This window comes from Acanthaster planci, linkage group LG06 (assembly GCF_054643075.1).
Source record: "Acanthaster planci isolate LZ-2023a linkage group LG06, COTS_SCS, whole genome shotgun sequence".
Taxonomy (NCBI): Eukaryota; Metazoa; Echinodermata; class Asteroidea; order Valvatida; family Acanthasteridae; genus Acanthaster; species Acanthaster planci.
In genome coordinates, this window is record NC_141782.1 from 8590631 (window position 1) to 8616436 (window position 25806).

Consider the following 25806-nt stretch of genomic DNA (forward strand, 5'->3'; position numbering starts at 1 on the left):
CATCATGTTTGGACCTTTATTGGAGGGTCTGCCTAGGCCCTATTATTTTAGAATTCCAGGCAAGTTCAGCTTTGGACAAAACACTCCCTCTTTAAGGAGGAAAACCTCAGAGAGAGTCTGTAGGCCTACATTTAAAGCAAAGAGGAGCACACCCATGTCTTAGAAATGCAATGGTGAAGTGGGTTTCGGCCGACAAAAGAGACACCGGGGTGTTGGAGGATGTCATTAATTAAGGCCACCTTCTGTTACGGTTTTTGTTGTAGCATGTAGGCTTTGTTTTTGTACAGGGCTTGGGACATAATAAAGCCCTGCTCATCACATGGATTAGTTACAGAATCACCCATTGTTCAATTTGGATTGGACAACATCTTCCGAACATTAATTTACCCGGCAAGTTGGCCTAAACTCTGTAATTTGTATAGCTCCCCCAAATCACAGCTTTTTCAGAATCATAATTTCACACAGTCAGGTTTTATCCCCAGATGCACTGAAGTTTGTGAACACTGTTGTAAAGCTATCATGTACCATCAGTGATGTATCCAGATTTGGGTGAGACATTTTCTTTTCCAAATGAAAAAAAAAAAATTGACTGTCATTTTTAGAAAAAAAAAGTACCCCCCCCCGAGCAAAAGCCTGGGTATACCACAACATCCTCTTGATCATTGTATTGTTAAAGCAGTTGGCTATCAAACTTGATCTTATAAATTAACTTAAGAATTTTTTGAGTGGTTTATTTGTGAATGATTGCTTTGAATAGGCTTATTCCATCAGATCAAGATTTACCATAAAACTGCATAATTCATGAACATTTGAATGTATTTACGAAATTCATAAACAAATAACCATACACAAAAGATTAAAAAACCAAATCGAAACTGAAACAAACAACGTCTGTTTATAAATATCCATAAAGTTGTCCTATTTTTATTTTATTAGTTAAACCTCAGTATCACAAAATATACAATGTTCCACTAAATGCTACATCATACATGTATACAGTGCATCTACAATACGTGTGGGCCAGTGCAGCGTACTACCGGTATATAGACCATCGTCCTCTGTATTTTAAAAGCTATAGTGCGATTTGTTCTACATGTGTTGTTCCTACAGATAGATAATACTGTTTCCATTTCTGATACATTTACACGATGGTATAGCACGCTCAGAGAGAAGCCTAACTTGGCAGTCCTTGAAATACAAAAATAAGCATATGTTGCTAATATCCTGGTATGCCCAACAATCTCGGGGGGGGGGGAAGAGGGGGAAGGAAAGTCCAGAAAAATAACCGTGGACATTTAATGCATGGGCTGTCAGGCAATAATTAGCAGTCAGTCAACGATAATCCTCACCAAATGCTCAGGTGTTCCCCGGGACCTGGGGGTTCTACAGTGCACATTCATTTGGGTGATGCGCTTGTGGGGACAGACAGCACACGTGATGGGGCTGGGCTGGCCTTTAAGGGGATCATTTCCTTTGGTGAGAAAATCGGAACCAAGTGTTGTGCCCACAATGCTTTCGGTCCCCACAATGTCTGAAATTTCAACACCTGTAGTCCCCATAACCCGGCCGCAAGAAAGAGTGTTCTGGTGGGCGCCTCCATTGATTTGTGTTAGGGTGATAATCCCGGGCTGGGACACAAGGTCTAATTGCTAAAATGCTTGATAAGAACAAAATTCAGAAGTTAGGCTGAAAACTACAGATTGAATGACGGATGACAGATTAAGTGTAGTTGTGTCCATTCCACTCCTTCTTAAAACTGGATTTTGGGAACCATCCAAAAGTGAAGATTATGACTGACTGACCAACTTTTCAAAATTAAATCTCTTATGTCTATATCATCACCATTCTTAAAATCACCACTTCCATGTTTGAAAGTTTTGAAGTGGTACGATTCAAATACAGTGAAACTGTTTTCTTGCTCCATGGTTGAGAAACATGGTTCTGCAGGAAAGACGAGCCTGATAAACACCAATTCAGGTATTCTTCGTAAGCATGAACCTTTACCTTTGACATCACCATGCAACTGTAAAGCCTTATCAATAAACCATGGAAATAACAGTTAATAGCTCTAAGAAGCAAGGAATTAAATGATTATTTCACTTCCACAACAAAAAGCAATTTAAACACTTTCTTCAAGGAAACTCTTCAACTTCATTCTGAAACTGAGCAGAAACTCTGCAACCTGCATTTGTGTTAATCACAGTGTGAAAATTCTTATACAAACAATATTCCTACTCAAACGGAAAAAAATGGCCGGCCTGAATGTATCATAAATGTCCAACTCCTGTGGCTGACAAAGTTGGCAGTATTATTTAGTCTAGTAGGCAGTTTTAATAGAGCTCTGGTGATATGCACACTGTACAAGTTCTGTACATTAAGACCACTGTATACACTCAAACCCAGGTCACAGATCCTTGCATCTCACAGTTATTTCGTATTGACGGCATTCAAAGTTACACTTATTTACATAAATTTACTTTCCTTTGGCTTGCTGTGGTCATCTGACCAGAAATATGGTAAATTTCTTTTTTTTTTTTGCTGTACAATACAAAACACAACTCAATGCAGTATTCTTTTCTTCAAGCACACATATGCAAAATAAAGAAAAAATGAGCAAACTCAAATGCTGAAAGACTGTTACGAAAAAAGAGCAATAAATACAAACTGAGTAAACCTTGGGGAAAGCTATCAGCTGATTTGTACATATTTTAAAGAATACTAAAGCAAAGTATGCCTTAACTGTCCAATTTTGGCCGTTAGTAAAACTTCAACTAAAATCTGTATCTATCTAGTGCTAATAGTCGCATTTTCAAAAAACTGCTAGTAGTACATCTTAATACTGCATACTGGCAATGGATGTCATGGCAGTGCACATGAAATAGTCGATAACTATGGTGAGCCTAAAATTGCTACCATTGGTTCGATGCTCAACACTGCAGCACTCACATATCAGTACAGCTTAATACTGTGTCCACCAAAAACGAAACAAAAACCAAACAGTTTCTAGTATAAATACTGCCGGATTAGGTCTAAATTAAAACTAACATGCAAAACAAAGTTTATATCATTAATATCATGAAAATATTTGGGTTGAACAATAAATAAACGGTGACGCCTTGAAAAGAAAGAGCAACACAAAAACATGAGCCATTTTAAGTTCTTTACCGGTGGATAAAGTAGACAAATTCTTTCAGCTGTACAAAACAAAAACATTTTTTATTCTGTACAGCTGCAGTTTTCTGTTCATGCTGCATAGTCATGTGGGCTTTAAGCCAACAAGGACTAAATTGTCTAAATGCCATGAACTGGTGGGGAATCCAAGTCCACCTCTGTCCAGAAAAAGCGGTTTGTTCTTTATGTCAAAAACAGTGGGACTAAGGGCACTGATACACAAGAAACCACACAGAATAAGCAGGCTTTTACATTTCAACTTGCTGCACTGGGACAAGTGTTTGTGATACACACTGCCGGTTGGTATTACATGTACAATGTATCTACACATGATATCTTTAAATACGCTTATATACACACATGAACTACATGGAGTTATGTTTTAAATCTGACAGAGAGTAAATGTACACATCATTAAATACAGAAACACGTCTTTACTTGATGGAATTGTACACGTCCTCCAGTGGAAGTTTCTGAGAACTTTGGAAGGTTTTTGTTTGTGGCAGGAAATGTTTCGACACGAAAGACCAAACATAACAGATACACGTTGGTATATACAAATCCTTTCCACTAACAGTCTTCATTACTTGCTCATGTGCAATAAATATGTATACTTCACAGCAATTATACGATTTAAAAAACTCATATGATTTGATTTCTTGCACCATAAGCAACTTCAAAAAGATTTGTTGACATTTAGTGAGGGAGCTAGTGCACATTTTGGACAGTCACAAGTTTCATAATTTCTGTAAATATAAAGTCCATTAAGTAAACCACACATCCCCTATCTGTACACCAGGAAACAGAACTTGATTTTGCAGAAATATGGGCAGAACATAACACTAAAGGTTTCAAATGGAATTTAAAAAAATTACCCTGTCAAGGAAGACTTAATTCAGAACACTGCATTTTTCCTAAAATTAAAAAACAAACAAACAAAACACAATTACAAGCTTGCAATCGGCAGAAATCCCTGAGAAACTTAGCAATAAACAACTATAACTGAGCAGCTTCCTAAAACACTGCAAGCTAACTGGGAAGAGAATCAACTGGAAATTGCCAGGGCAGGTCTCTCAAAAACATTTGGCAGCCAGTACAAAATAGCCGAGTTATTTTTTTCTATTTCAAAGCAGAGTGTGGCAAAAGCGGGAAGGAAAGGAAATCAGTGAAATGATTAGTTTTTTCCTCAAAAAAAATGCAAACCAGACGAGTTTTTGAAGCCGGTGATAATTTCTACCATCATTTTCTCCAAAAAGAAAGTTAAATTAGAACTAAAAAGAACCTGAAATTCAATTTCCCCAATACTTCTTGATGTCTAGTGTCTTGGTGTGATGCTGAAATACCTACGAAAGATATTAACGAAATGATACCTGTTGTTTTAAGTATCTTCTGGAAAGCAAGTTAAATCGAAGTTCTTGGCTGAATTCATGTGGGCGTTGTTCTAAGCATGGTTTGGTGAGATTGAGAGCAGCGTTGCAACTGTCACAGTGACCAGTGACAGATTGCTGGCAGTTCAAGAGTAGAAGCCCCCCTACCTACATCATGGATCAGTCTGGCTTCAACGTGTCCCCAAAAATTGATGGGCAATTTTCGGGAGGGCATTGGCAAAATATGCTCCTGTTGGTTTGGGCAGCAAAAATATGACAGATGACATTGTAAATGTGTGGTTTGCGTGCCAGGGCCAGTAGTGGGAATGGCTCTCAGATTATTAATGATGACATGCTTACCATTTGAGTAATTCCCACATCCATCACTCATCAAGGTGAATTTTGTTTCCAAAGTGGAAGAGTTTATACTTTTCCTCCCCTTTTTTTATTTGTGTATGAAAATCAAATGTTCTCACCCGGCGATGACGAGATTCCAGGGGTCAAGAGAGTTGAATAAAAAGTGCAAGTGGATCTAGTCCTGTCATTGATGAATCTATGCCAGAAACTAGAGATAACTCCTCTGAAGGTTAAGAGATCTCTGTGGCCTGGAGTTAGAAGCACTTTGTAAACTCTAAGTTAAAGAGCCTGAGCACAATACTTCATTGTCTTCATTTGTTTATATGCAACCCCATTTGGCTGTTGGTCAGACAACTAGAGAAAACAATGCCATTTGTCTACCGGTGGCTAGTCATATGTATTTATCCTGCTCTTGTACTTGTATTTTTTATTTCAGGATATAGACCCTGCATATGGAAAAGAAAAGTGAATCAAAATGGCTTTCATGAGATGCAGGACAGTTTGATGTTACTTTTATAGATGGCTGTTCATGTACTTCCACGCTTTCAACTTGAACAACACTTGAAAATCACCCAAGATATTAACACTTTGGGGAACAATTTGTTCTGGGATTTTCTTTTAAATGTTGCCAAAAGATAAATGTAAAATGTTACTATAACTTGTTTTAATGTTAATTCTTGATGTTCCAGCATGTCCTGTTTCAATTATCTCTCTGCTTATGGCAGATCATCCACTCATTAAATATAAGTAATCTACACGGTTAGAATAAGTTAACATTTACCAGTGTTAAGTATTGAGAATTTCGTCTTCAGATGTTACTGAGTGGTTTTACTATAAATATTATATACGCAATAAGTTATACAAGTGGCTGTTTAAAACATAAATAATGGTTAATTGGACAGCATATACATAGCAGGTAATTCCTGTCAATCAGTCTGATGATAACCCTGTGTCCAAAGTAAACATTTTCACTGTTTGGCGCATTGTCTTCTAGAAGAGTTAATCTAATGCACACTTCGAAATTAGTTTGTTAGTAACGAAAGGAAAGGTAATTAATACAGCTTTTACAAGCAAACGTGTGGATAAACATAAAGAATGCATTTAATTTTAAAAATCACACACTCTGGTGTTCAAATACTGCAGCAAAAACACAGAAAAAGAACTAACAAAACGTTACAAGCACTTTAACCTACAATGAACAATTTGTCACTATCATAGTTGTTGATACACAAACACCTGTTCTTTTCTCTTCTTAGTTTTGAGAGGCTACAGACTCTGGAATCTGGTCTCTGCTGTCATGACTCAGGTCACTACCCTTCATGATGACAGAGTTGGAGTTCTCTGGAATGCGTGCATGTCCCATTGAGGAATGGTGGTTCTGGATGACCGAAATTTCGTTGGCCTTGGACATGGCAGCTGCATAGCCATTCATGATGGGTGGGGGATACTGGAAGAATGCCCCCTCGTACATTGGCCGCAAGCCAAACATGTCTGGCCGGAACATTTCGCTGTCCTTGGGGCTCCTCATGAGTGGAGCCTCCACAGATATGCGCCGCCCTCGCCGGGTGGGGCCGCCGTTCCACATGTGCGTTCCCAGGTGCACCTTCAGGTTGCCTTTGGTGGTGAATGCACGCCCACATATGTGGCACTTGAAGGGCTTCTCGCCAGTGTGGGTGCGCATGTGAATCTGGAGGGCACTGTCTGATTGGAACTGCTTGCCGCAGACGTGGCAGCTGTGCTTCAGCCGCTTGGTGGGAGAAGGGCAGCTGGAATTCGAAATGGAACGCTTCAGTGAGGGCTGGGATGGGGGGATGGGCAGGTCAGAGGGGTGTGGCTTCTGCAGGCTGGGATAGAGCTTCTGCTGTATATCAGGAGGGTAATTGTTATTATTTGGAGAATGCTGCTGTTGTTGCTGTTGCTGCAGTGGCTGGCTGCAAGGTAGTGCCAAGTGATGCTGACTGCTAGGCGAAGTGCTCTGTTGTTGGCTACCTGGGGACTTCATCTGACTACTTGGAGGTATCTCCTGACCACAGTCAAAGGGAGAAGATGGTCGCTGGGGGTTGAGGGGTGAGATTTTCTGTGGAGAACCAAGTGGTGAAGGAGGCAGCTGCTGCTGCTGCTGCTGGGCCTGTGGTGAGTGCTGTTGCTCAGGACCCAATGGAGATGGTTCCCGCTGGATGAATGACCGAGGAGATGTTCTCTGCTGCTGTTGTTGGTACTGGTGCAAGGCCATCTCAGCAGCAAAGTTTGAAATGCCAGGCATCAGCATGGGATGTGACGGTGGCTGCAAATGGTGCATGGGGTGCATCATCTGCTGCTGCTGCTTGTAATGGGGGTGTGAGGGGTCAAGGATCTGGGTGGGCATGTCTCGTATTTTGTGCGTCAGCATGTGCTGACGCAGATTGCCTTTAGTCGAAAATCCCTTGGAGCATATCTCGCACTTGTAGGGTCGCTCCTTTGTGTGGCTCCTATAGTGGATATTCAGGGCACTGCTGCATGCAAAGGACTTACCGCAATAATGGCAGGTGGTGTTGGATCCGTTGCTGCGTGTGGAACCATAGGATGCATCTGGCATCAACAGTCCAGCACTGCTTCCATTTAATCTACCATCACCCGGATGGGGGAAGCCCAAGGGAAACAAGTGGTGGCTGTTGTTGACTTGATTCTTCAGGGCCTCCAGGCTGTTTTCGCTGCTCCCTGAGGAAACCGACTTGGGGGTTAGGTCCAGAGCCCCATTGTTGTCCGTTCTGCTAGTGTCAATCTTGAGGGGTGCTCGATGGAGATTATTCTGTTGGAACTTTATGCTGTCTGGACGGTTCTTTTGCTCATCAAAAATGCGTCTGTGCTCACCCCTGTACTCGTCTGAAGGACCCCTTGGCTCATCATTTCTGCCATTCTGCTCATCAGAATTGATTTTCTGCTCAAATTCATTTCCTTTACCTCTACTGTCCTCCAGTTTGCCATGGAGCTCCTTGGGATGTGCTTCACACAGTTCATCTCGGTGTCGTCTGAAGTCATCTTGGTGGTTTCTTATATAATTAGGCTGAAGTTTAATATCATCTGACTGCCCTGTAAGTTCACTGGAATGACTCCTTGAAACACCACTGTGATGATTTACAAGTTCATCGAAGTGCCGCCTCATATCTTCTTGACTTGTTCTCGGGTCATCCTTGTGATCATCAGGACTTGGAGATGCTTGGTCAGATGCCAGAGAGCCTTCTTGGCTTTTGTCTGAGGGGGACTGAGGACCTGGATTAGGAAGACGGCCAATGAGCTGTCTGTGGTGATTCTCTGCATTGCTACTTGCTTGAAGATGTAGGGCTGAAGCTATGGAATCAATACCTTTTGTGTAGCTTGGCTGGGGTTCTGAGGATAGGGAGGCTGCTCTGCTGCTGTCATCAGAGAGGTAGGATGGAGGGGAGGCAGACTCACCTGTGGCAGGCACTCCTGGTGACTCTTCAACTTCCTTCCCCATCCAGTCCATACGAATTTCCTTATTTACATCAATTATCCTCTCCATGTGTCTGGCTCTGTCCCTCATGTGGATCTTTTGGGTGTGGCCCATATCTTGTTCGGAGGCAGTTTGGATTTGTTTGAGACTTCTTGTTTCATCTGGCAAGCCATTGTGGAGTTCATCTCCTGCACCTTCTGGTTCAGAAAAGCCTTCAGGTGAGGATTCCAGTTGAGAACCCATCTCATTGAGCCTGGCTGCCTCTTCACTTTCATCCTGGTCAAGGACCTGGTTTTCCTCATTCGACAGCTCTTCAGCAAACCTGTCTTCAGCATAGTGCTCAAATGCAGACAAGTCTTGGGGAATCGGAAAGCCCTCGGCAGCATGCATGCGGAGGTGCTGCTGCAGCACTAAGACATTACTGAACCGCTTTTGGCAAATGGGACAATCGTGGAACATCCTGAGAGGAGGTTTGGCACGATGGACACTGTAGTGTGTCTTCAGGTTACCCTTGGTGGTGAAGGAGCGCAGACAGACACGGCACTTGTATGGCCGCTCACCAGTGTGGATCCTGTAGTGCATTTGCAGGGCACTCTTGCAGCTGAGAACCCGGTGACAAATGACACACTGATTGGAGTCGCTTATCTTCTGCTCGATATTCTCAACTAACTTTTGCAGTTTAGAGGTCTCTGATGGCCGGACTCCTTGCTCAGCCAGGGCAGCCAGAGAAGATGGAGTCTCCATTCGGGAAGTGAGAGTGGGGGCGGTGGTGAACATTGAGGAAGATTCAGACATGATTTGACTGATGGAGTGAGCAAAGCTTGAGGTCATTGGGGCAGAGGAAAATGTCAGGGGCCTTTCCGGAGTTGGTTGAGGGGACACAACAGCACTGGTATCTGATGTCTTAGGTTCTGATTCTGCCTTGGGAAGGACAATATCTGAGACTGATTTGGGACGTCCATCTTCTTGACTCTGCTGCTCAAGGGAATTGTCACCAGAGATACTGTTTGAGGCAGAGTTAGACCCACTGGCCTGCGATGTGGGTGTTCCAGAGTGGAAAGAGGTTGTGGCATCATTTGATGGACGACTCATGTCACCTGGAATCGTTGGAAGGGGAACCTGCTGAATGGATGGAGACTGGATTGGGAGACGCTCATTTGGCAGAGGAGGAGAAGGTGGGTGAGGAGTAGTGTCCATTTTGACATGAGGGTACCGATCCACATGCCTCTGGAAGTGCACTTTGAGGTTCCCCTTAGTGGAGAATCGGTTGCCACATATATTACACTTGAATGGTCGCTCACCTGTGTGAGAGCGAATGTGGATTTGAAGGGCACTGTCACTGCCAAAGACCTTGTGGCAGAAGCGGCACTTATGCCGGAAGAATGGATCATCCGAGGGAAATTTGGTGTCAAAGACCGCAACATTTGGAGGCTTCCCCTTTCGCTGAAGCATCATGGATGGTGCAAAGGGAAGCCTAGGTGGGGCCTGTAGAAGCTGACTTGAGGCTGGTGGCATGACGCCCTGCTGCTGCAACATATCAAATGGTGGCCTTGGGGAGGCCATAGGGAAGGACACAGGAGGTACAATAGAGGGTCGTAATGGCAGCGACGGCATCATCTGTTGGGGCAGTGGTCGAGGCAGTGAATCGAAGGGATGGATGAGGTGGGGGTGAAGGCCCTGACGATGATGTTTGCTGGGACATTATCTGTGACTGCGACTCCACAGACGGGGTGAGGGGGGCTGAGGTAGTGGTAACTGGAGCAGCCGAGGTAACAGCAGGGGCATTTTTGATCTGCATAGCCAGGTTTTGCAGCTGCTGCTGGATATTTTGGATGAGCTGCAGCTGGTGAATGTGCTGTTGCTGCAGGTGGAACAGCTGGTCCTGGATGGACGCCATCTCTGGCTGATTGTGCACTGGATGTGGGAAGGGCCCCATGGGGAAGGGTGTACTCTCAAGACTCCCTGGTCTGGGCGGAAATACGGGGCGGCTCGACGGTGAACGGCAGTTCTCAACTGGGTGCTTCAGTTGGGTGTGCGACTCTTCATACTCCATAGAGTCCACACTCTGAGTTCTCCGCCTGTCTGGTTTGGAAGCCTTCAGGTCTTCCTCATGCAAGCCGTCATCTTGACCTGGCTGCTGCTGCTGGTCCCGGGGGCCATCAATTTGGGCTAAGTGGGCCTCCGGCTCCTCTGTCACAGATCGCTCCTCAAGCTCCTCTTGGTCATCATAACGGGTCATCCGGCAGCTGCTGAAGCCCATTTAGCACCTGGTCATTATTGTTGTTGTGGTACACAGTCTTGGCAATCTCCTGGCCATACAGATTCTCCACGGACGGCGGACGGCTGCTGCTGTTACTCTCAGTCTGCAACTGGCCGTCATTGTTTATCACAACCACCACTGGTTTCTTGGAGCAGGTCTGCTTATGCTGCAGAAAATCGGAGGTAACTGAAAACTCCCCTCGACACTTCCCGCAGACATGGAGGCCTCCTATGATCACATCCTCATCTGTTTCTTCTGTGCTAGCAGTATTCAAGTGGTTCTCCTTGGCAGCACCTGCGATGAATTTGACAGAAATAAAAATGAGTTACAGGTACAAGAATGTTTATTGTTTAAAAGCTCAAAATAAGTTCTTATGTTAAGCTCTGATGACCCATCATAGGTTTTTTCATTTACAGAGTTTGATCTCTTAGCGAGAAACTACTTTGCAACTATGTAATTGAACAAGTCAAGACCCTATCTGGGAAGCTTTTCTTTCCAATGCTCACAAATGGGTATTAAGAACAGGCAAGGCTTCTTTCATGACTGAAAGCTCACAAACTGATTGGAAGTAGAATGTGTTTTGCAATGTTTAAGTAGCAAAAAAGCATTGGGATAGCAAAAATGTATTAAACCACTGGAGAAATGCTGATGTAACTGGCCCCAATACACACATAGTGCAGTGTGGTCAATGATAAAAGTGATGCACGTACACAAAACAGCACTTCATGCTGCTCCAGATTTGTCCCCTCAAAGAGGTGAAGTGGAAGATTGATAAGGAAGCTTTAATGTAACCATCACAACTTCTCATGGACCATTATAACTATATGTACTGTGAGACTATCAACATCGACAATTTTCAGCTTTCCATGTTTTACTCTCTCAACCACAAAAGTGACAGGCGCCCTCATGTGAAGGTGTTCCAAGCACCACATCTATGCCTCCATCAAGCAAGTATTGCAGGTGTTTCGCTGGTTATTTCACATTCCAGTTTCTTTTTTTTCTCCAAATCTCTGCACAAAGAAAACCTGGGAAGGTTACTCAAACACTGCCCCTGTGTGCTTACAAATGGTGCCCATCATGTGCCAATTCATATTCTCGACTCCCCCCCCCCTCTTTTTTTAATTACAAATCTTCAGAGCACGGAATTCTATTAACTTGAACAAATTAGAGAATTTCCGTTTCAAGAGATGAATAATAAAGTGCCTTAAATTATTTTCCTCAGGGATTGCGGTCTGCCTAATTTCATTTCGGGATCCCTCTTAGGCTTTGCAACATGTTCATGGGGGACACTCTGTCCTCCGACAGGATGCCAATCAAGGAAAGATCAATATTCACCCTTAATCAAATTATTTTGGACGATTTGTGGAAAATACAGCCGTTAGAAGGAGACAAAAGAGAGACTAAAAAAAAAAAACCAAGCCTTGACAGTTTGATGCGTGTTTGTGGCAGCTTTGTTTTTCTAATCGTTAATGTGTATTCATCAGTAATTGGAAGCCAAACAAGGGGGGTGTTTCGTGTAAAATGTGGTCTTTACTTTGGATTGAAACTAAAACTTAATACAGAGTTCTCATTTCAAGCACTCTTAAGCCTTCCCTATGACAAGAAACACACTTTCAAGGTAGGAGTATTCCCTTTAAATTGCATGCCCATGAGATTTCAGCCAGGGGATGTCCAGGCATAGTTTGCACACACTGCAGGCAATTTTTGGCACTCATTTTCTCGTGAAAGTGGGTGCAAATATATTAATCTTTGGAACTTGAATGCCCCGTTTTTCAAATAAAGGCATGTATAATCACGCTTTTCTCAAATGCTGGTTAGAGCACTATTAAACAAAGTACTGCGCCAAAGAGTTTGGGCACAGAGTTTGAACAAGTAGCCGGTTCGCCAAATGCATCCCGCAGTCTTTTGAATGCATGCTTCAATATTTTCCCTCCACATGGCCTGTTTGCTCAATACATGTACATAAGAGAAGCCTTATTAAGTCATTCCTGGATTTTCTCCCCCCATCTATTCATTCCCCCCCCCCGAACAATGCATTTTAAGAATGCAGGATTTTCTTGTCTGAGGCTTAATGCAAGTTGTTAAATGTCCAGTCCAAGCCAAGCCACCTCTGTTATGTTATGCTCTCGTGCAGCACAATGGGTCTTCGAGATAATTGTTACTTTTTATACTCTGCAGCCTTTGTGAAGTTCCACCCAAAATGACATCAACAAAGGCCGGAAGGCACCAAAAAAACAGCGAAAAAAGAGCCTTGACTCCCTTTTGCATACTGAAACTTCTCTGCTTTTCAGCCAGCTGACAAAAGCCAAATTGGCCAGCTATTTTTTTTTTTTTGGCCCCTCATCCACTGTCCACGCCTGGACACAAAAGTCTTCCCTTCTGCTCCGCTAGCTTGCAAATATTTCATGTACAATTTGCAGATGCCGGCTTAACCCAGGGGGACTCTGTTGACCACTTTTTTTCCCTTCAATTCACGCACTTATGGCCAATTATGAGACAGGCATTTTGGAGTGACAAACAGGATGAGCTATAGGGGCATTAACTGGGTTTTCATGCCCACAAAGTCGACTTCTTTCAAGAGGAGGGGGCAAAGACCCCTGACTTCAAGCTGGTAGTGAGGCAGGGACCACTGATTATCACACCATTCACCCCAATGACCACAATAATGTGTTTGTTCGGATTATTTTCACATGAATGCTCTTGTTACACAAAAGGTTTATCTATTTCCAACATTCACTCTTGACAATATAATGCAAACACCATTATTCAATGCAAACTTCTCACCATTTTCCCAACAAAATGCTTCATAAAATGAAACCTTGAACCTCAAAAACAAAACAGCAGTAACTCCCAATTTCGAGCTTTTCTTACAACACTGGGACTCATTTAATACAACACAAATCCTTGACAAAAAGTCTGCCCAAAGAGGCTGAAATCAGCAGCAAGCCTTTGGTATCCATGAACCAGCCCAAGTCCCCCTCAAATTATAAAGAAGTCTACTTGAAAACATTGACGCTACAGAGGCCCCCCCGTCATTAATATGCGACACGGCTGCCAAGTTGCAACCAACATTGATCCCCCTCGCTGCCTCTCAGCCATTCAATTTTCTCCACTCCCCGACAGTAGCCACATCTCAACCACTCAAAAGCAAACTGGCAAACAACTTGGTTTGTTGTGTGGATAACATTACCAGGGCTCAGGGCGATTTTGAACGCAAGGATCTTTCAGGAGGAGATATGTAAATGCTGTGCTTTAGCTGATCATTCCAAGCTCTATTGGACCCTCCCCCATGCTTAACTATATGTACCGCTGCATCTTGTTCCTAGCTAGGAACATTTATTTTTCATCAGGGAAATTTTTCATTTTACAACCTCTGTAAAGAGGTAAACAAATGGGCAAGTTTTGTTTTCATGGGCTTGTATTACAATTCTGTGATCTCCAAAGAAGTGAAGTGGTTGAAACCATTCCAAATGAAGGCTTAATTTTGGATGTTTGCGCAGGTATGGAGCCATAGGGCCTGTAAGTCCATGGTAACACTAGCAGCAAATACATGTACATGTACACATTATATTCAGCTGAGGCTCATCTTGTAAGTCTTGTGACTTTATAATAACTGAGTTGTGTGTCCAGATAACTCATTCCTCATAGGGTTGATTTACGGCATTTGGAACAACACCATGGACTTCATGTCCTTGGAATATGTCCCCCAAATTTCTTTTTGATGTCTCGAAAATGAATTGTCTACAAGATTCATAAGCGGTGAAATGTAGTCCCACATGATGGCTGCTGAATTCTGGAGTTTTTGACACCATCAATCAGCACGTTGAGGTTCTGCAATCATTCTTAGATGACACATGCTTCCAGTGAACAGTGCACTGCCAGGAGAGGGTGGAAATGCTGACATCCATAATGTGCACAGTGCAAGACATTATGCAAACAAACCTACGACCTCTGGTCAACTTCATCAAGGAGTGAATTAGCAAAAAGCACTGAATTCCGCACTAACAAAAAAATTTCAAACTGGCAAACAAACTCTGCAGATTGTCGGCCAGTAAAGCAATACACACAACAGGCCATTCTGGCTGGCAAACCAGGTTTTTGCTCAGCAGATATTATCCATGCTTAGCATAAGTCTGCATTCATTTGCTCACTGAAATTGGCCTCAGACAATTCAGCCGACCAAAGTGCTTTGAATGTGGATCACAAGAGCCGGTCATTCATTTGACCTACATGTACATGTACGATGATCATGATCTGCATGAGTGAATGTGCATGTACACAACAGTCACGGGGACAGGAGGGAGTTGGCCATCTTCACAGTACCATAATCAGTGGCTGGTGTTCAGATTCTGAATAGTTGGTCTTGTAGGAGGGGAGACGGACATTAAGCTCAAAACTTCTGAGTGAATTTCTTGCTTTAAGACCTGACTGGCCCCTCCCACACATAACGAGTCATGATTCATGGTACTAATTTGGAAGTTAAATGTGAGTGGGAGGGGGGGAAGCAGAGGGATGCTGGCTGTGAGAACAAGGTTGAAAGACAGCATGCATATGTGTCTCCGCAATGCAAGGCACTGTGCTTGTGTGCAGAGGTATTAACGTCAATCTATGGACTGAAGCCAGAACAGGATATTTCTGTCATCAATTGGTAATGATAAATAATCCAGATTTTACACAGTGCAAAGGGGGAAAGTGCTTCATAATGCTCCAGAAAGTCACAGGCAAAATAGGAGGAAGCAAGCCTACTGAAATAATTCTATATCCGGTCTTCGTGTACAGATGCGGCTTTAAATGTAACTCTTAAAGGAAAAGTTTATTTACCTTGGTGCTAGATTCAGGAATTTATGCCAAAAGATCGCACCAGACTCCAAAATTGACATGACTTCGGGGCAGTGGCAAGCTGTGAAATTTACATGACACAAAATCCTGTCCAGGGCAAAGCAAAGAGATACTCAATAGAGAGCCACAGGTGGTGCCAAGAGTGGGCTCTGATTCACAGCTTCCCTGTTCCCAAAGTCAAAAACTTATCCTCTCCCAACATGTATTCATCTATCCATCATCACCTGTGATTCATGTGTTGCTCAAGTGGGCTTGGTATCATTCTTATCTCTTAGGTAGCGCCAAAATCATGAAATGAGACACACCACACCCATCAACATTTTGAAGGGCATGTAAAGCGACAAATTCATGTCAAAGCAATGTGTCTAATAGTAACACATTTGGCAATTTAAAAAGAACTGTAACCAGCTGTTTGGTTTAAAGTTTTAAGAAAAAAAGAAAAAACATTTCTAGCAGTCAGAAAGAACAGCGTACATGTCTACTGTGGCCGATTTATTCATTTTTTTAGGGAGAAACCTTTCCCCTTCTCCACCATTTTCTTTTGTTCTCAATTGGTAATTCATCTCAACTGGTAATTCGTTCCTGACAGAGAGAAATTGTAACTATAACCACGATTTGCTTGTATCTACAGGCTCACCTTCATTTGTAATTGCTACTAGCCCTTTGATAATGCTACCACCAATGGCAGCAGAATGATTTGGGAGGGGGGGCAGATGTGAGACCACCAGGCATCAACCATTAATAGCCTGATCCATAAAGCCCCGCCCCATATAGGATCTACCAAAAGTGTCCCCCCCCCTGGCAAAAAAGTGGGGGGTTATTGGCCTCCTGTCTGCCACCTGTGGCTACCACTACTACATGTATCTGTACCATACCGTAACAGTTTGAACCACCTTCCCTGTATGTGTAGGAAAGTTGGATTTCTCAGACAGTTCAATATCAAGAAACAAAGTCGTAAAAGCACAAATGATTCAAGACAAGACTCACAGGTATGAATGAACAAACCCAAGCTTACTTTTCTGGAGACACTGCCCCCTTCCCATTAAAATTTTTGAGAGATGGCTCTTGATGCAACATGACATCGTAGGCTGTGCTCTGTCTAGCCACAAGAACTCACATCAGGACTGGGTGAGAGAGATCCCACAGTCAGCCCAGAGCAGGCATATCAGTCAGCAGAGCAGTCCCTGGCCCTGGCTGCCCATTCAGGTTTCCTGGCCAAGGATGGAGAAAATGTCAACCCCCTTATACAACCTGTTCACACCTGTGTTTCCCCACTTGCTGAGCGGAAGAGGAACTGCAGAGGTGGGCCCCTTGTCAGCACCATGCACAGATGCAGTACACAGCACAGATGATGACTGCACTTTTTTATGGAGTGTTTTGGAACATGTGCACTGGGTCACAGTCCTCACTTGGATAGCCAGATTTAGTCTGAGGAAGGGGTATGACACCCTGACCCAAATGACCTTTTTGTATGACACTAAACACATGAATTTACTGTATGCAAACTACATTAACCGGTGTCCAATACAACTTCAAAGTGTTGGTTGATTGTCGGTACCCTTCTGTATGGCAACTCTTTACAAACCTTCCGAATAGCCATGCACGTATCTAAATGTTTGGTTTAATTACTTGAAAAAGTGCACTGTGAGGAACAAGAAACACAAACAAAAAACCAAAAGATTGGTGTGTTCTCACACACCCAGGGCAAGTTCAGTCCAGAGAGCATTGGAATGTGAATCCAATGGGGACGAGTCCCAAATCCGACAAGGCTTTCACACACCGATCCTGTGTAAGGCTAAACCAGGTATGTAGCAATTCAACAAATTGATATTCACCAAATGAATTGATGGCATCGAGGACGTTCCAGAGAGGTTGAAGACAGTGCTTACCAATCACTTAACAATATCTAAATCTCATGTTATTATCAGTACTGCAAAGTCCTTCGCACTTCTGTAAAAAAGTCAGTGTACCCTGGACAAATTCCTGCTACTATCAAAAGGGCGCTGTCAAATCTAAAGGGGGTACTCATGTCAAGAGAGAGAGGGAAAAAAATCATGTGAAAATCAGAAAAGAATTGGAGGGGAGAAAACATTAGAGAGACAGATGATGAGATAAGTGAAAAGACAAAAAAAAAAAGAGCTGATGACTGGATGAAATTCATCGAGTCCCCTCAAGTAGTGATGTGCGGTAACTCGATGACAGGAGAGAATCATCTGAGTATCTCCTGCCGGCCCTAGAAAAATAACAGTCCCGCGGACTTGAACCGTGGCTGGGAATACAGCCAGACAGTTACACCAATCACAATACGTGCAGACAATGTCACGGTGAGAGGATATGTGTGCCGTGCCCTGCCCGAAACCACCATGGAGGATGGGTGGGGGAAGGGAGGGTCGCTGACCCTCCATCACCGGGCATCTTTTTCTCAAGACATGGCGTGTTTCTATTTTCTTAATTAAATTTTTTTTACTTGAGTGAATGAGAAACCTCAGGAATTCAGGAATTGACACAATTTCTCCAAGTGTTATTTACACTTCTGCTGGGGATAGTTGAGGGAAGAACTGTGTCAGTGTGTTAGAGTGGGAAAAAATGGGGAAAATACTACAAAAAAAAGCCAAGGATGTGTACACAAAGCCAGAACTGTGGGTTTGACATTATCTCTGCCATCCAGTTAGGGACCTATCCTGGTATGTATCAATCCAACTGCCCATAATTGAACATGTTCCGAGAGTAAATCATTCTCTTAGAATCATATACATGTACACGCCCTCACCCTGACTTGATATGGTGGCACTTCAACTGTGAAATAATTAACACATGTTCATAGAACACCAGAAGTCATCACTGTAAACATTTCTGGTTTTTATCAGAGACTTGGCATCTGATGATCTAGGAATATTTTTATTCTCCCTTTTTTGATGAGAATGGCAAACAAAGTAGAATTCTTCTGTCCTTGTTTCAAAAGAATTGTTCCTCTTGGACGGTTAGAGCACAATTCAGTTTAACAGCCAAAAGACTGTAAGAAACAAAAAGAGAGATAAAGATGTGTAGTTATGTAACAGAATGGAGCCTTTAAGCTACAGAAGGAATCCCAAAACAAGTTCTTGAAAAATTCTGCATCAACATAAAATCGCTTGTTTAGACTGTTAGTGACTGACCCCTTGTTATATGAAGGGCAAACAGTGAAATTAAAGCTTTACCTGGGCTCTGGGAGCAAAAAACAAAGGCATTACATACATCCCCAGAAACCCAACCTAAAAATCTAAATAAATAGAGAGCTCACAGCCTACCAGAAAGATACCACTTTTATAATTAAAAGCACTGAAGCAGAAAGGCTGGTCGTTACCTGAAACGCACTGATATGAAATGCACTAGGTTACCTTTACAACCACATGCAAGTGCAAGCTATACTTTCAAACTTTGAAACCACAGCAAAAAGTCACAAACCGGATGGATTTCAAAATGAAACCAACCTGGCTTCAGAAAGGGGGGGGCATTACTTGTAATCAATCATGAATGACTGCTACTGTAAGTGACTGAACATGGAGGATGGGGTTCTGCAAGTAATTTTTGTGCGGAGGCCCTTCCCATCCGAATAGAGAGTCCGAGTCCTGGCTGGTCTCCGGTCCCCGGCAACAACCCCTCCGAAAAAAAAAATTTGCCCAATTGGGCAGTCATTCCCCGGCCCACCACCTTCTGTAATCATGTTCCCATGGTTTGCTATTGATTTCGGCAATGCTTTTCAAGTCACCATTTCTTGCCTGCATATTTAGATTACTGGAGTGCAGAAGTCACAAAATCAAGGCTTCAGCTATCCCACCATACACGTATGCCCACTCAGTGGCCGTCAAATGACAAAACATCCAGTCCAGTGGGCGCATACATGTACATGCACCACCTCGGTTCCTGCACACTGCACCAGACAACATTTACAAAATGCACAATATACTGTACATGTACACATTACTGATGATTAAGATTAGATGTACTTTAAGCCTTCACTGTCCAATGACGCCAACACTTACGCTTTTAAGAACTGATAGCTGCTCTGAACAAAAGTAGTGAAAATAACAAGTTAAGGAATCAAGTAAGGTTCCCTTATTACCTGTTTAGAGACCAAGCAGCCCCCAGGCAATGCCAAGTTTCACGTCTGAACATCTACCACTGTAACCCATCCCCCTGTTAAAGTCTCCTCTCCCCCCAACCCAACCAGATCATAGAGGTTGACCGTCCAACAAAGGCCTACATGTACCCCGACACTAAACTCCTGGCGACCCAGGCTATAAAACTACATGAACTATTTAGCGCCTTACGGTAATTGAATAACTCAGCAGCCAGCACACACTGCAGGATACAAGCATTTAGCTCACTGCTCCTGCAGGATCCCTCCCCTGTGAACAATTTCCTTCCTGTCTGCCTGGCTGCTACACTAGCGGCTGCCCCAGGGAAGCGCTACTGTGTCGCTCTGACAGACACGGAGGACGACGGTGAGGGGGAAAGGGGTTTGACTTGCCGCTGTGCACCAGCTACACTATATAGCTGGGGAAAACAGCTAGGGGATGGTGGGGAGAATTGGCTGGTGTGCTCTAGCCAAACCAACAGCGGGAAAAATCTTTTGACTACTGTTTCGTGAGAGCCAGTAATTACGAGTACTTGATCTCAAGACAAGTGTTCGTAAAAGTGCAAGAATTAATGGATGAAGTGACTGGATCGGCATATGCATGTGCATTCACGCTGACTTGATACCAACTTGAAAGCTGTGTATATGAAAGGTATTTAAGAACTGTACATGTACATTTCAGTTGTTGATATCTGAACATTTACTGGCATTTTGAGGGTTTTGCTTTATGCAGTTTGACCAGCTTGCTCCAGATTTTCCTTTCTGCATAACCTTCATCGAATCTCAAATGTGTTCACTGATTACCAACAGAGAATTTCACTAGAAAACATCAGTTTCAGACTAAATAAACCAATGTAAGAAAAAAGTGCAGACTTGCGCTGATGTAAAAAGCGAGTCATAGTTTGCACCCTTCACTTTGCCATGAGGAAGTTGGGGGTACAAAGTGCAAGCACAATTTTGTTGGGAACTTGTACTTTTGATTAGTCACTAGTCAGACGGTCAAACACCTCCTAGAATTAACAAAAAGACAACCCCATCTTTTAACAGGGCTTCATCAGTCCAGTTCCGATGACAGCAAATGATGATGCAAAATGTGTTTTTCCATTGGCCACAAAAACAGAAAAATTCCCCCAGGCCTCTCAGCCAGTGTGGCATGCTCAGAACCACAAAAAGCATGCTAATGGTGTGTGTGTGTGGGGGGGGGGAGACAGTTGAAATAAGGGGGGATGGAGACAGAGAGAGAGGGTTCAGTTTGCCAGGGTGCCACACTGCCAGCTTGGGTCGGCACCCGGGCACAGTTAGGCAGTGGTTTATGCTGCAGACAATACAATCTGTGTATTACTGATATTGCTAATGCTTGGGGCTATTTGCTGTAGTAAAGCTCCCCCAACAAGTGCCTTTTCACAGCCAGTCAATACCCAGTCTGGTTGCTCAATGTGCCTCCCAGTCACTGCAACCATCACATTTTTTCCCATCAAACATCCCACCAACAAAACAATTTTCTCCTTTCTCTCACTCAAAAAATTGAGGCATAAAAGTGGCAAAATACACCTGTTCTGGCCATTCAAGGCATAAATGCCATTCAATCCTGGAACCCCTTAAAATGTTTCACACAATGCGGCCCTGGTGTTGATCTACTGTTGGGCAAGTAAGCGTGAAGTTGAGATACACTAGAGGCTTAAGAATGCCAGAAAGAGAGAGAAAAAAAATGCATTGAAATGACAAAATTCATTTCAGGCCCGTTCAATTACAAACACGCAGGCTCTTTCAAGGCGGCTTTTTGTAACAATTTTCTTGATCATTGGTCAGATTACAGGATAAACATTCAGAGACCTCAGACATGCGACTCCCTAAGCTGTTGAATAGTTCATTAATCTGACAAACTGATAAATGGTATATGAAACTGCATAATGAATTTGAAATAGAACTGAATGGATCTCTGCTTTACTCCAAGGCAAGGGCAGAATTAATAACACAGCAAAATTAGAAAAAAACGTCCAACACAACAGGGTCACTGTTCAGCTTCATTCCCTCCTTTAGAGTGATCATCACCACAACAAATTTATTGATTTGAAAACCCCCAGACATTACTGCCTGCAAAAGAACACACCTAGCCCAGATTTGACCATAAGGAGAGAAGAGAGAGATATAGAGAATGGGGGGGGGAAATACAATAACCCTGGCACTTACTCAAGTAAAACCCCCCAGAAGTACGGTGTCAGGTGGAATGACATGAAGTCCTCTGACAGGCCTCTGTGAGTGCGAGTGTGTGTGAAAGTGTCAGACATTTCATGTTCGCGGGCTGCCGACCTAAAAGCTGACTGCCAATCAAAATCATTTCATGCATATTATCAATTACGCCACCCGTGGCGTGAGATCACTGATTTTTTTTCCACGAACACCTTCTCTCCCTCTACCCCAAACCCTTGTCAGTAGAGCAGGGCTAGTCGAGGCCCTTTGAATGGATGGTCTCCTGCTAGCTGATAATTTCTGCACATCAAGTGTCATGGATTAGGGAAGCGTAGAGTGTTTTTTTTGGGGGGGGAGGGGAGGCCCCAAAAGGGCAAAAATCTCAGGCTACAGTCCAGGCACTCTGTCAACTGAATCCTCCTCAGCATAAAAAACTGTTCTTGAAATACTCGGGGAAAAAAGATGATTTCCTTCATTTTGATTATCACCTTCTTGTGGACACCAGTCAAGCTAAAGGCAAACGAACTGCTTTCCCGTATATGACACACCGTTCTTTTCTCTCAGCCTGTACTTCAGTTCAAGCTCACGATTGGTCATCTCAAGTGTTGCGTGATGCACACAAGGTCTACACACGATACGGTGCTTAGTGGTGCAGTCAACAAATTGACGTAACGAAGAATCAACGGTTGCATTCAACTGTGATTACGATGTACATGTATCTCACTGTTCGTCATTTATTCAAAACATTTTTTAATCCTCCCCCCACGAAAAAATTTGAAAATACAGACGGGACATACGTTCTGTGATGTGTAACCACTCTATGCCGCTTCCCAGCCAGAGGGTCTTGAATTGGCAACATCTGTGAAAGTAATCGTAGTGCTTGGATAACACAGCCTAGAGGCAGCAAATTTTGCCCAAATGATCTGACGCAAGGAGGGCACATGTAGCGTGTGCACGTATGTATACCTTAACATACATGCACATATCTACAAACAACACGTGTGACTGGAAGCCACATTATAAAGCTTGAAGCATAACAGATCACCCCTTGGGAGCACTTTGACTTGAAAATATGAAATGAAAACTAAAATAAAGTTTGAAGGTCATATTAGTTTACAGTGAGTCACAACAGCCTCTCCTCTTTGGAGAACAGGGAATACTGACAAGGAAATCATCAATTTCTTGGCCTCCTTTGATGAAGTGCTATCAAAGTACACAGTAAAAATGCTGGGCAATTTTTAGCCCAACGGTGGGTACCAGGCGAATCGCCTAATTGTCGGGCAAACAGATTAACCTACCGCATTAATTCTCTCCTGATATATGCACAAACCTGTCTCATTTACCCACCAGTGGTTAAAAAAAAATTATTTGTACTACTTTTTTTTTTCACGGTGTTATTTTTTTTTTTTCAGCCCAGCAGTTAAGTGGTTCACCTGGTACTCAATGTTGCGCAAAAAATTGCCCAGCCTTTTTACAGTGTGACGATACTATACATCACAGATGGTTTACATAAAAACCTTTGATCCAACCGAAAATTATATTTTGGATTTATGGTACAAAATCCAGCACAAGCACATTTACAAATCTCTTCATAAATGTGTTCAAGTACTTGGGTACACCTGTTAATGCCCACCTTCTAGCCCATCATTTTATGTTTTTCAGAACTTTGTCACTGTCAAGAGCCTCTACCGGTACATAACACATGGGAACATTGTCAACAGGACATGAATGCTGAGTAAATTTACATGGATTATCTCACTGACAAGTGCTACCAGCAGGTCCTTAAATGCAGTCATAAAACACATCCCATTTCAGGAAATCTGTAATAAATTTGGAACATCCGATCAGAACCCCTGCACATTTCTCATCCAACAGAGCAGGACAAACCAACGACTGGCGGGAAAATCCACAAACGTTATACTGAACTGTCGTAGATTACATTCTACGCAATGCTCTGTGAGTACGTATGAATGCGACACAGATTTACAATCGGTTTTCAACAGTTCAACGGTACATGTAATGTATTTCAAGACACTTTCCCTATCCCCTTCACAAACCCTATAGAAACAAAAAAACAAAACTTGCTGTTAATGAACGGATGACTGGCAATTTTCAGAGCGACATTAAATCAATCAGCCACCTTCTTGTTTTCTCTCTCGGGCTCAAAGCCAAGATGGCCCCCCGGAATTATAAACAGATGGATCATAATTTTTCAGTTCCCATAATTCACACCTTTCTCTCTCTCAGTCCTCCCCGCCCCCCCTTTCTTTCGCCGTGCTGACATTAAGGATGGTATGAGTCACAGAGGAAATCTTGGGCCATCATGTGACAATATTATCACACCTATATCAGATGTCTTTCGCTTGAACTGCACGTGAACTGGAAACAGATCAGACAAATCCTGCAGCATAGGGCTCCCTCTCAAGTCGCCATAATTTTAGAAGAGAAGTATGGCTGAACAGCTCAACAGCTTTACATTAAAAACGTCCTCGTCAAAATCCCTCAAGTTCAGACTATGATAAGTGGGAATATTTGGGTTTTTTTTGTTGATTTTCCAGTGGGAAAACACTCTCTCGAATAAAGTGACGACACAATATATCTTTTTAATATGAAATGCGAGTTTAACAACAAGGTGTGACTTTCACTCTTTTCCTAACAAAAATGACAAAGGCATTTCCAACAAGGAAACAGCCCGAAAGGCAGCTTGTCATGGCCTGCAAACATTGATGACTAGGAAATGCAAATAAATCGTGTTTAGCAAAATGCTCCCAATACTGCCATTTGGCAACTCTGCCGTTTAACGCTCTAAACTCTGGGCTAATTTTCCAACATGTACACCAATGTATTTTTTCTGAATATGGTGTGCCGCGCCTTGAAAACGGTGACAAAGGAAAAGTGATTTCGGCCCTTGGAGTTAAACTAACATTGCCAGAAGAAATATGAAGGAAGCTGTCATCGGCACTCTTATTGATTAGTGTATGGTTCGAGGGTGTTTGATGGGCACTTTTTGTGGGGTTTCTAAAAGTTCTCCTGCCCTGTGCACATACATGTACATGTACGGGCCCTTACAACCTGTGGAATAAATCTGTTTTTCCCCCTTTACTGTTGCTATTGAACATGAAGGCTTTTGTGTGTATTTGTTTTAAAGTTCAAGATTTGAAAAAAGGCAATGTACTTCAGGGGAATTTTTCTTTCTCTGCTGTCAGTTCTAATATACAACTGTATGTACAACATCATCAACATCTAATGTACAACATCATAGGCAGTTTGCCTATGATGTGGAATTTGCAGGGAGGAAACATTTGAAAGTCAGGAGGTAAGGAACACGAGAAACATGCGAACCAAGAAACTTTCCAAGTACACTACATGTATGCATTTTCTTAGGGACCACAAATATCATGGAGACAAATTTCATGTATGTACATTGCCACAACTAGATCCCTACTCTCGTAACAAAAGAACTTACTCACTCCCCCACAACTCAGTAATTGCCTGTGCACTTTCACACGGTACAATCTGATTTTCTCAACCTCAACAGATGCATGCATACACGGTGTTTTTGACAATGCTCGGTTCAGTTATTTTTCTCTTCAGGTCAAGGGTCAAATGACAGAAATATTAGTTTTCCACTGTGTGAGTGTTTCTGGGTATATACAGCTAGTCCCATAAATAAATACCTTTGTATCAACAATTTGCTTCCTGTGAAAATGTAAATGTTTTCCACAGGACTACCTTGCATTTGACTGCCAGTAACCACTTGTAAAACCTAAATTATGTTATAGTTATGAGGTGATGGATTTTTCGCACTTACTGGTAACCCGCCCATTGGACCTATGACCTATCTCGGATGCACATCCATTTTTCTGTCTGAACATTCTCTAAATGACAAGAGTTCATGTAAACCTTTTTTCCTCTGTATGCCAGCAATGTTCTTCCCAAACTGTGTTTTTCTCTCTATCCATGACTTGATTGATTGCTGCCGAGAATGGATTCAACTTGTCAAGATGGCACAGGACTCCTCCATTCTCACATATGGGTAACCCAATTGGATGGA

General features: G+C 42.8%; 1 protein-coding gene across 1 annotated transcript in view; it reads right to left on the reverse strand.

Moving 5' to 3' along the window:
• Nucleotides 1-890: 890 nt before the first annotated feature.
• LOC110975623 (uncharacterized) overlaps nucleotides 891-25806 on the reverse strand; it is a 35023-nt gene continuing 10107 nt past the window's right edge. Inside the window, 3 exon segments of the mRNA XM_022228234.2 lie at nucleotides 891-9891; nucleotides 9893-10571; nucleotides 10573-10900. Coding sequence (XP_022083926.2) covers nucleotides 6148-9891; nucleotides 9893-10571; nucleotides 10573-10900 — 4751 coding nt within the window. The 3' untranslated portion in view covers nucleotides 891-6147.